We start from the raw sequence: 12,308 nt of genomic DNA, 5'->3' as shown, positions 1-12,308 counted from the left end.
AGCAGGATGGCGGGGCGGGGAGGCCAGGCAGCGGGGAGAAATTTTTTCAGCAACATGTGGGTGAGTGTGACCGATTAGATTTCTAAGCGTCCGACCACAAAGGCAACATCTACCACTGAGTCCCAGGAACCCATTCTAATTTCTTTACAAGTAATATCACTTAATTAGCACAGTAATGCTGTGTTACCACTACCTATATACAATTTTTCTTCCTGTTTTACAAAGAGAGTACCTGAGGTGGAGAGGTCATCCACCCAAACTTATGAGTGGGAACCAGGATTTATGTTCAGCCAGTGTGACCTCATAGCTCTCAGTCTTAGCTCTGGTGCTATTCTGCTTCCCAGTAAATATTTAGTCAAAGGTTATTCATCAGTATAGCCTGATGAAGTTATTTACTAACTGAATGAACCTAAATTATCAAGCGCCTTTCCCACTTTCTCTACAAGGAAGCAAATTCAATACATATAATTTGAAATTTAAGAGCATTGAAAAAATAGGACAACTAGTTTATTTTATAGAACCAGCTTTCTATGGATGCAGGTGCTGGGTTTTCTGCTCCAGAATTCTGATGTTTAAGATGGTGCATATTTGTTTTAGATTTAACGACTATTCTCTGTTCCAGTAGTATCCAAGAATTAATTTGCATGCCAATTTAAATTCTATCAATAATATGTGTAATTCTCCCTCTCCTCATTGTAGAGACCTACACCTTGTATCCAAAGGGGATGGTGCAGGTAAGTAGTGCTTTCTTTTCTGTGCAAATGTGTTAGCATACTTCCAAGGACCAACTCATACTGAAATGAAGTGACTAGATACTTGGCAGAAAAATGTGGACATTTGGGATTTTTATAAATTGCTTCCTCAATTTTCTCCACCCTTTAAAATATAGAATATATAGTGTGTCACCCACCACCCAAATATCTGAAAGTCTTACACTGTCCGAATAAAAACTATGTGAATATTTTGCCTGAATTGTTATAATCAACTTCCCAGACACCTATAGCAATAAAGTACTATAGAGTTAGCAATGGGCTTGTGAAGGATTATGAAGGGCTAAAACTTTTCCATATTTGAGGTGTTCCCCCAATTGTATTTCTGGGAGTACTTTTTGCTAGGGGTTTCCAAACAAAAGGAAGAAATGGTGCTGCCAGAAGAATCTCTGAGGGGGCAGGGACAGGCCCTTCCAGAGAAGTCTGCTGCCTGCCAGGAATCTCAGCCAACCTGTTTTAGGCAGTTTTTAGAAAGCATTGTAAAATAAGAAATGGACAGTGCAGTGATGAGAATCACTTTTACATCGCCCCCAAACCCCATTTCCTGAAATCCCCACCTCCTTGATAATATCTAACATTTAAATAGTGTTTTAATACTTTACAAAGACTGTCATATAACAGCCAAACCTTAATCTTGAAATCCATCCCCCACTTGCCATCACTGGTTTTCCCAAGGCTTTGATATTTCATTTATTCCCATTGTTGGTTCTCTTGTTTCCATCTTCTAGTCATTTTTCTTTGGCCTTCTGTTCTTCCTTTTGCAATTTTAATTATTGACAATGATTTTTGAGTCTTCCCTGAGCTCTGATGTCACACAGTTGGCACAGAGTACACAGTTAAATAATTCTTCAAAACTGAATCAATCTCTGATAGGGATGTCCACTTGGAAGTCACGGCATCATCTCAAAGCCTGACACCAACATGTTGTCTTGTAAAATATCTGGTGCGTCTGTTAACAATAGGGAGAACTAATATTTATTATGTGTCATGTATTTTCAATAAATTATTTACCTCTCACAACAATCCTAGGAAGTAGGTGAATGAAGAAACAGTCCCAAACAGGAACTGAGCAAGTTAAGGAATGGTGATCTGAACTCAGGTCATCTAACTCAAACCAGAGTCCCTTATATATCACATCATAAGTCCTCCTGCCTCTTATATGAAAAGTCACTTAACCCCTCTCAGTTCTGGTGTTTCCACCTGTCCAGTAGAGGCCTGATGATAAACACAGCCAAAGACAGGACCTGAATTGATAGGTAATTAAGGATGAGCAAAAAGGATTGCACACTCAGCAAAATCAAAGATAATAGACTTACAACTGAAAATACAAAGAAAGAGATTTTTCAAACTGAAGTCATGATTTATGTCATTTGTTTGAAGCAAATTCTGAAATAATACAAATATATTAACTTTTCCTGATTTTGTTTGGGATCTGTTTTCAGGACCATGTCTCATTCTATGTAAAAACATCAACAACAACAAAAAAAAAAAACAAAAACACTTGAACAAAGAGCCAACAAAGACAATATATTTCATTAAAAACTTTATTTTTAGAGCCCATCAATGGGCAAATCCCAAACAGTAGCAATACAGAGTATTTAAGAACATTTTAATATTTCTATCCATCTTTGTTTTCCTTTCCACAAACAAACACACTGGATTAAAGCAACAATACTCTTAACCCCAAATTCAATGCCTGAGTACTTTCAATATCTATTTTGAACACATAATAAAGCAGAGGCAGTTAATTTTATTTCCACTCGGAGCTTAGCAATTACTTTAGCTTCACATTATTCTATCACAAATTATAACCCAATGGCCTACCTAAGCAGCTAAAATCATAAAATTATTATAAGCCAAGTCAATGGTGTGTATAAAGTTAACAAAAAACAACAACTAGACGAGTATACATTTGTTTTGGGCCCTACAAGAAATATGCCAAAATAACAAGCTTTAGTAAAAGATGAGGTCCTTGGGCAGAGGAGAACGAGAAGTCATTATCATCAAAACTTGTGAGGAAAACTTATGTAAATCAGCCTATAATTTTAACCAAATGAAGGAAGAAAGGGGAATACATTATCAGGGTTGATGACAACTTGGGAAAAGACATATAGCATTCAATCACAAACTTGTTCACTACCTCAAGAGCTCAACATCAGGCTCTCCAGGCATTCTGTTATTCTCCCACTAAGTTTCTTCACGGGAACATAAACCTACATTTATGCTAACAACAGAGTATTATATGGCTATTTAATCTGATGGCAAACAACAGGAAAAAAATTCTTAGGGCCAGACTGACTTCAGCCCATCTCAGTACCCCTGAAAATAGGGGCAAAAAATTAATCATTAAGAAACAGTATTCAAAGAGTACTGTATTACCTAATGTGATTTATAAAACAAGCACAATTCTGTAATCGTCAATGGAAAAAGTCTTAATATTTGAAAATTAGGAATGTTTTGATGCTGATTTTTTACCAAAATGGTACTCCAAACAGTTAAGTTGGAACAAATCCCAAACTCACACTTACTTGCATCACCTCAGTTTAATAATCCAATAAATGACAAAAAAGACAAACAATGAAAACAGCATCATATAGCACAACAGCTTTGTCTGGCTCCCTCTAGATAAAATCTTCAGTTTTCCCATAGTTTTACCTAGAAATCCAGTTGTAGAATCAAACTGTGAATCCTATGAGCAGAAAAGGAAAACAAAATAGTTAGATTCTAATATTGTACATATGCACATTTAAGTAATTGAATATACTGTTCTTAGAATACATTTTTAATGAAATTTTTAGTGTTTAATCAATTCAGGAGCCTGTTTATAACTTGGGTAATCAAGCCTGATTACTCTGTGCAAAATAGAGTAATTCTCTCAATGAATAAAAAGCTCTTTCATCGAATAAACATTTCTTTCAGCATCAGAGTAATTCAAAATCCCAAACTATTTAGGTCTTTTTCCAATTGTGTGAATTAAGACACTAATAATAAAGGTAAGTAGTTTGTCTACTATCATACAGGTGTTTGATTTTCAGTTTTTGTTGGGGCATTGCTCTCAAAGGGCAAATGGTTGGTTGCTTTCAGTAATTCAGTACGATAATTCATCTAAAGTTTAATATGGTTAGCAGCTAAAAGTAAAGTACCTTTAAGATTCTTTAATTCAGATAGCTGACTTTGAAGTACAGCAGAGTTTATTAAAAGTTAAGAGAATATCATGTAAAGGTAGTAAAATGTGGTTAAGACTCCAAATATGGATGGGGAAAACTACCATATTAAAACATAGTTGGAAACTGGAAAAGTCCTAAAGATGAGAGGACTAGGTGTAGATTAGAAATACTGCACTTTCACAGAAATCTCAGTATCCTAAGATGTAAAGGCCCCAGCATAATGACAGCATTTGCACAGCTCGGGCTCTATGTACTTCAAGCACTTTAGATCTATAGCTCTTCACCAGGGTTATGTATCACAATCACCTGGGACACTTTTCTTTTTCCAAAATACATATATGTAGGTCCCTCCCCCTAAAATCTATTTAGGTTGAGAACTAGCATAAACACTTACAGAAAGTTCCCCAGTGATTTGAATGCACAACCTCCATAAGAACATTGCTTTCAACGACATATTCATTTCTGAGTAACACAATTTTAAAAGCAAGTGGAGAAACTAGGGAAGGTCTAGAGAAATTTGACATTCGAAATAAATATTAAAGAATGGAAAGAGGTTCTACAAAGAAAGGTATATGTTGCTGAGCTCCCTTAGACTGGAGAGATAAAAGGCTCTGGGATGTTACTATGTTCAAATCTTATTGATTTGTTCAGAAGTGATCCTTAGGAGATCAAATAGAAATAGGCTCACATTACATGAAAGACAATCAATTGGATGGATATGAAGTGCTTTTTGATTACTTGGTAGTCAGTATCCATTGAGATCTCCAAGAACACTCAAAACAGTCATTCTTCCTGAGTCTTTAACAGTGTTTTAAACATAAGGTTAAAAATACAATGGCTTCCACCTCCTCCTCCTACTCACAGTGTGTTAGGGAAGATGAAAAATGCAAGAATGAATAAACCTATTAGTTATTTCAAAGCAATGAGATACAAATAGACCAGAATCCAGAACTTATGATCTTCTAGATTAATTTCAAAATGGATAAGAGTTAAAATGATATTATTCCTGATTAACAGACTAAATTTGAGAATATTAGATCAACTTTCTTAAATTTAAAGTCACAACCACTTACCATTTCAGCTAATAATTTATTTTGATGTTTAACCTCATGGCCTATTTCAATGGAAAGCTATTAAAAAAAAAAGACACATGCATTATTACTCACATAATGGCATTTAAGTGTTATAGAGTAAAATGCCATTCTAAGCATACACATTTTCTCAAAACTGTCTTCTAAAACTATAAACTACATAGTTTTTTCTGATAATTTTTCCACTGACATTAAAGGAAAATAAATTTAGAATTTCTACTGTTTCCCAACTATGGATATTGTCTCCCTGCTCTTCATTTTGATTTCATCTTAATATTCAATTCCATCTTTTAATTTTGGTACACACTTCTCTCTGGTTCTCTTATCCTTGCATGCTTTCTTCTTCCTCTCTTTATATTATTCATACAACAGCATTTATATGTATATTTTCTTCTTTACATTTTAAGAGATATATATAAGTACCTATATTATCAATTCAAATCTACATGGGACATTACTTTGAATATATGCCTAAACTAGTTATTTATTCAGATTCTTTTTTAAAAATGTTTGAGAGAAAGAGAGAATGAGCAGGGGAGGGACAGAGAGAGAGAGAGAGAAAGAGAATCCTAAGCAGGTTCTGTGCTGTCAGCATAAAGCCCAATGCAGGGCTCGGTCTCATGAACCATCACATCATAATTGAGCCAAAATCAAGAATAGGAGGCTTAACTAAGTCATGGGGTGCCCTAGATTCTAAAAGTTTTCCTTTAAAGTATGACAATAAACTGGAAAAAGATTGACAAGTTATTGTTAAGGCTCAGCCGAGCCTTAAAAAAATACAATTTAAGTGATTATGGCTGTTATTCAGACCAAAGCCTATTCAATACTTTATATGACAAATTCCTTAAAGGCTTCACTTCCAAGATATTTGGATAAATTACAAGCAACAAATGAAAATCTTGGCAAACCATTGCAAATATTGTTCTCAACTTCTCTTGTGTGGAAAGTATATGGGGTGATACACAAAATCACACTAGAATTCTATAGATTAGAACATGAGCTTTTCCCCCAAATTTAACAATCCAGAGATAATAAAGCAACTATAAAGCCAAATAGCCCAAATCACCTAACTACTTTCTACAACTGTCATTCATGACAAGGAAAGAAATTTCCCGGGGGGGGGGGGGGGGGCGCCAAAAGCTTTCTTCCAATAAGGAGCTAAATTATCAATGTCAGAGTTAAAAATAAATAATTCTCTATCAATGTTGATTTTCTAAACTGTTAACATTATACAGTATTACTTAGTTTGTAGATCAACTCTTTTTGATCTAATATGACTTTGAAAACAACACTCTTTTCAGAATGTTATTAGTATCCAGGCTGAACACAATTGTATTTTCCAAAGACTAATGAAATACCAATTAAGTTTTAGCAACATGAGTTTCTACTGAAGGCTCTATGAGTTTATAGCATGTTTACTGTAATACAGAATTACATACACTGTTAAAATCATATTTTTGTAATTCTTTTACTTAACACATGTTAAACTCAATACCACTGATAATGAATTATGCTTAGGTGCTGTGTTAAAAATAAAAACAGAAAACTCTACATTCTGGTAAATTTCTTTTACATACAAATAATCCCAATGCAGATTCCTATGCAATACATGCTGTAGAAATGGTGCAAACTGTCTTATGTTCACAAGGAAAAGAGTTACTTTTGATGTGGTAATTAGGTAAAGCTTTCAGGAAGGAAGGAGTGCAGAGAAGTGGAGCCTTTACTATTAAAGGCTTTGACCAATGTAAGGAGGGAAAGGACACCTCCCCAGTAAAGGGAGAGTATGATCAAAGATGTGGGAGTGCAAGTGACACCATGCACAGGACGAGAGATTCTCTAATTTGTCTGGCAGAAAACATATACACATTCCAGAAGTGTAGGAGATAAGGTCTGATAAGCTGTGGATAATCTCTAAAGGACCCATTTAACCAAGCTACAGAGTATGGATTTTATTCTTACATCATGGGAAGGCACTGAAGACTTCTGGGAGCAAAGGATGCAATTTTACAAACACTCCAAAAAGATGGCAGAACATGCAAAAAATGAGGAACAAATAGGTTACGAGGCTCTCTCCATACTTTGCCTACGAAAACCAGGGGATAGTATCAGGAATAGAAAAGTAGAAACAGAAAGAAGGAAGCACAAAACTCAGTGACTAACGTGATGTACAAAGATAGAAACACTGAGATATGTAGCTTAGTATACTAGAAGAACAAAAGTCAGGAGAAGAACTGCTTGGGGGTGGAAGATGTACCGCTCTGAGACATTACTACAGACAACATATAGTACTGTAGATTAACACACACACACACACACAGCTAAAAAAAATAAATGTACCATTATGTTTTGATTTGGCCACACTTTTAATCTTCTATTCAAATCATGTTTAAATTTTGAGTGTACTTTGACCTCACTGAACTATACACAACTTGGGTAACTGAATTCCTCCATATGATACCAACAAATAGTTTATAAGTACATATGTATACATAAATACACAAATTTGGAAAGTATATCATCTGTTATGTACTTACAGATTTTATAGCAGTTACTTTGCTTCTCAGACTTTCAGTGAGTCTCTCATTTTCTTCTTCACAGGCACTGTACCCACTGTTAGCATACCCATAGTTCCCATAGTTGCCTGGAGGTACTCCTTCACCTGCAAGGATCAGAGTCACAGTATAGTTGTAGCAAAAACAAGCCACCTTTGAAGCCTTGATAGAAAAGAACCAAAAAAGACCCCTGGAGGGCGGTGCAGACCACATATGTCTATAACATTCACACTTCAAAGGAATTTTAAAAATTAATAACCAAATGGAGATCAAAACAATTCTTTTCTAATGCCCTCTTTTAAGCAAAGAATATTCAATTTGTTTTATACTTATTTATTGATTGCTTATTAATTGCCCACAAGACACTAAAGTAGGCACTGATCTACAAGGATATTCAGGATACATTCCCTCTCCATAAAACTACAACTTTTAAAAAGGATCTAAAAGTAAGTCTCAACTATCCATTGAAGAAGCTTAGCTACGAAGGGAAAGGGAGCAAGAGGATAAATGTAGCAGGAAAGAGCTCATGGCAGAGGGAGGGTCCTTTATTTGCATTTCTTTCTTTTAAATAGAAGAGAGAACTTATGGAAAATAACTTATGGAGAACATTACCTGAGAATTAAGAGGGGAATTCATTCAACAAATATTTCAGAAACTTCCATGTGTCAGATCCATTGTTCTTTCTAGGTACTACTTTTTGGAGCTTATTGTCTGTGGAATTGCACTTCAGAATACACAGTCCCAGCTACTACCTAATAAAGTACTTGATATTCGCCAGGCAATCAAATGGGTGGAGTGAGCCTGAAGAGTGAATCTATATATAAATATGCTAAAGGATTGAGAGAGGAAAGCATAGTTGAGGGTCTTATTTAACCACGTTTTCAAAAGACAGTTGATACAATCAGTTTTCTCAGTAAAGGAAGAGATAAGGCTGTCTTTAAGGAACGGTATCATTTGGAAAAAGCAGTAAGGAGAATAATGAGGGAAAGTGACTAGGACTACACGGATCCTAGGGTGAGAAAATAATCCTGGCCGAGGCAACACACTGTGGTGGTTTCAATCCTCCTGAATGTGTGATTTTTCTGAAGAAGGACTCATCAGCCTGAGTTAGCCCGTGAGAACCTGCATCGTTGGATTGATCAAGAATTTCATCAAGAGATTTACAGCACTGGGGCTGACGAACAGAGCTCCAAAAGGCCGAGACTGCTTGACAAAAGAGAGGTTTAAGCTATGGAATATGGGGTCTATACTGGACAGGAATTGAAGTAGTTACAATGGAGAAATGAGGAAGGGATGATACAGAGACTAGGTCTCTATAAACTCAAAACGTAGATGGGGCAACAGGGACAGTAAAAGATGGAAGAGTAGGAAGCAGCAGTCAGTGCTGGTAGCTGAAGGATGGCTGAAGTGTAAAATGGAAGCTCTTTCAAGACACAGCAGGAACCTCACTTTCTCTAAAAGGTGAAACTCCCTCTGAATTCTTACAGCTCTTGCTGTACATAACAGTAATATCACACTCTAGATAGTTCTACAAGGGCAAAAACTACATTTGTTTCACTTATGGCTATATATCCCCCACAAATGTGTACACACACACACACACACACACACACACACACACACACAAAGGCACACTCAATAAATACTTGTAAATGAATTAAATAGAATCTGAATTCACTGTTATTCAACTTTGAGCCTTTCTCAAGAATGGAACCATAAACTTCTGAGGGCAGAGACAGTGTATCATACTTTTATATCCCCTGTACCTAATGAGTACTTTATATGCAGCAGACACACAATTTCCACCACCACAGAAACCACAACAAAATGTTAAACAAGTGTGTTCCAGGGTAGAAAGATTTGCATTTCCCAAATTTTCCCTCAACTGCTGACACACCATCCATAAAACTCTCCAAATATAGTATGAAAAGTTGTAGGAAAGCTAGTGAATGCCAAAGATCATCCTTAGCCTTTGACAATTTAGATATATGCTACTTCTTTTGGGTAGTTTCTATCAATAACTGAGCCAAATCATTTAGAGATTCATGTGAAGTGTTCCACATGAATATCTATCAGCTTCAATATTTATCCCAAGTTTAAAATTCCAGGCCAATACACACTGATACAAAACAAAACAACACACAGAATTTAAAAAAATTACAATCACAGCACACCAGTGTAAATGATAACAAGAGACACTTAAGTAAACGCCTGGTCTTTCCACTCAACTACAAGGGAGCTTCAAAAACAAAACAAAACAAAAGCTCTATCCATATCCATCCTAGAGATTCTAATGTAATTAGTCTGGGCTGCAGTCCAGGTATCAATGCCTTAAAAGCTCTCCAGGTGATTATAATGTACAGTCAGGGCTAAGAACCACAACTTCTCAAGTCTCTTTGTTTCCTGCAATTTAAATGATGGCACACTGCTGCAAAACAAAAAACAAACAAACAAACAAACAAAAAAACATTCAAAGGGCCCAAAGGACCTATTGCTGAGATCCAAACTCCTTGGCCGGCACTCAAAAGATCTCCTCAATGTGGTTCTGGTTCCATGTCTCCTACTTCAATCAAACTGGCTTAATGATAACCCTTAAACACACTATTCATAATTCTAGTCCTACAACTTTGGGGGGGGGGGTAGGAACAGGGGAGGGGGGAGTCTGGTTTCCAACTGGAACTTGCCTGTCTCACCCTCCATTATTCAAGCTCTAGTGCCAAGTTCTGATATCTCCACAAAGTATGCAGTGCTCTATCTCTGAAACCTCTGAGACACTAGCTGTAGAACTTATTCAGTATTTGGATGCATAGTTATCACTTATACCATAATTTATCTTTGTACATGTTCCTACTCACCATCTAGACTGGAAGCTCTGGGAGCACAAACAGGGCCACAATTAACTGTACACTTAGAGCTTACTCAAGTACACAATAAATGTCATTAATGATAAAAAGAAAAAAATTAAGCATATAAAACTGTTCAAAATTAGTTATTTTTCTCCTACAAGTTATTTGGCCAACTTTCTATGATTCAAGTATTCATAAAAGCTGTATTTTTCAAAAGCTCTTCCTCATACAATTTTTTAATCAATGTATACGTCTAAAGTTACTGTGGGGCGCCTGGGTGGCACAGTCGGTTAAGCCTCCGACTTCAGCCAGGTCACGATCTCGCGGTCCGGGAGTTCGAGCCCCACGTCAGGCTCTGGGCTGATGGCTCAGAGCCTGGAGCCTGTTTCCGATTCTGTGTCTCCCTCTCTCTCTGCCCCTCGCCCGTTCATGTTCTCTCTCTGTCCCAAAAATAAGTAAACGTTGAAAAAAAAATTAAAAAAAAAAGTTACTGGAAAATTTCACTAATTTTAAATACCTGGCACTTTTGAAAAACTTTTTTTTCCTCTAATTGTAACAACTGAAAAAAGCAACATTCCCTTTTTTCAAATATTCCATGTATTTTCTCAGGTATACTGTACCCCGATTTAGCAGGTTTTTTAAAAAAGTATCTCTTACAGATAGCTTCAAAAACCAGAAAATGCTGTTTTATTAGCTGTGCGTTATAATGGCCCCCTTAAAAGTCCTTGTGCTTGGTGAACCTGTTTCCTAAGTTTTCACAGTGGAGCAAGACTCAGATAAGAAATGTTCTGGATAAAATGGCCTTTGCCCCCAATGTTACACACTACAGTCTTTAACAGTAACGACATGTACGTTTACCTTTGTAACTCACTGTTACCAGTTTAATATGATTGTTAGTGTGCTTCGCGTGCAACATTCATTCTTCAAATTTCGCTTCTGAAAAAAACTAACACCCAGGACGAGTACAGTACGAGAAACCGAAGCCGGAATTCGGGAAACCCAGCGGTTTTCATAATCACTCTGACAGTCATTAACAATTAAAAAAAACAACCTTGACTATTGAGTTGGCACCTGGACATACCCCACCCCCATTCCTCCGCTACTCTATAAACCTACCATTCAAACTTAGGACTGAACCAAACTAAAGAAAAGCTTTTGGATCTGGGACAAATGGTGTGTTTCCACTCAGCACCGCCTCCAAAGACCCTTCCAATACATCCTGTTTTCTGGCCGATTCCAGTGACATAAGACCGGTCCGGTTTCCTTCCACATCCCCGCACCCAGTACGGCCAGTTATAGGGCCCCCGAACTTCGAACCTCAGTCCTCTTCTTACCCAGGCCTGCACGCCTCATCCTGCCACAGTAGGGAAAAAAAGCAGAAGGAGAGGTGGGTAGAAAGGAGCCACGGGCCCCCCAGACGGCGTCTTCAGAACCAGGGCCCGAAGAAACACCAAGTTTTTTCTCCAAAGCGCCACGACATCAGTGGACGCTAAACAGCGCGCCGGGTGATGGCGTCACCCAGGCACTTATCACTGCCCTGCGAGGCGGCTTGAATGGCATTCTGGGAAATGTAGTTCACCGTCGACACAGGTAGTGAAACAGGAGCCTGGCGTGAACCGGGCTCCTGGAGTGGGCGTGGCTTCCGGAAGAGGCGCGAGCGCTGGGGCGGCTCCGACTCAGGTTCTCAAGATCTGGGTTTTTGCTGCTGGCTTCGCGGCTTCCTGGACGTTACTCTCAGCTTGTTGCCTACCGAGTTGAACCCCGTTGATCTGCCCTTCTCAGACCTTGAGAGGATGGTTGACTCATCTTTCCTGATTCCTCCTCTTACTTCCTCTGACCTCTAGAGTCAGTTCAGGGAAAGTCCAGGAAAACTTTATTCAAG

The 12,308-nt window shown here is 37.5% G+C and overlaps 1 protein-coding gene across 2 annotated transcripts; it reads right to left on the bottom strand.

Annotated features, from left to right (window-relative positions):
* Positions 1-485: 485 nt before the first annotated feature.
* On the bottom strand, positions 486-11,944 carry BET1 (Bet1 golgi vesicular membrane trafficking protein). Of its 2 annotated transcripts, XM_040472664.1 has the most exons (5): positions 11,761-11,944; positions 7,563-7,687; positions 5,011-5,067; positions 3,426-3,459; positions 486-1,719 (listed from the first exon to the last, which is right to left on the bottom strand). In XM_040472664.1, the coding sequence occupies exons 1-5, from the start codon at positions 11,777-11,779 to the stop codon at positions 1,661-1,663; spliced, it is 294 nt and encodes a 97-aa protein (XP_040328598.1). In that variant the 5' UTR covers positions 11,780-11,944; the 3' UTR covers positions 486-1,660. The 2 variants fall into 2 exon arrangements, with proteins under 2 accessions (XP_040328598.1, XP_040328597.1); XM_040472663.1 differs by lacking the exon at positions 486-1,719 and having other exon boundaries at positions 2,299-3,459; positions 11,761-11,942.
* Between the last annotated feature and the right edge of the window lie 364 nt (positions 11,945-12,308).

This window comes from Herpailurus yagouaroundi, unplaced genomic scaffold (assembly GCF_014898765.1).
Source record: "Herpailurus yagouaroundi ecotype Mexico unplaced genomic scaffold, PumYag 100, whole genome shotgun sequence".
Taxonomy (NCBI): domain Eukaryota; kingdom Metazoa; phylum Chordata; class Mammalia; order Carnivora; family Felidae; genus Herpailurus; species Herpailurus yagouaroundi.
The sequence above is the reverse complement of the archived record's forward strand: the minus strand, read 5'-3'. Positions and strand labels throughout refer to the sequence as shown.

Excerpts from the sequence above, each read along its gene's own strand:
- BET1 (XM_040472663.1), bottom strand. Across the intron at positions 5,068-7,562 it reads AAGTAACTGCTATAAAATCT|CTTTCCATTGAAATAGGCCA; the intron begins GTAAGTACATAA and ends TTTTTTTAATAG. Across the intron at positions 3,460-5,010 it reads ATAAATTATTAGCTGAAATG|GATTCACAGTTTGATTCTAC; the intron begins GTAAGTGGTTGT and ends TTCTGCTCATAG.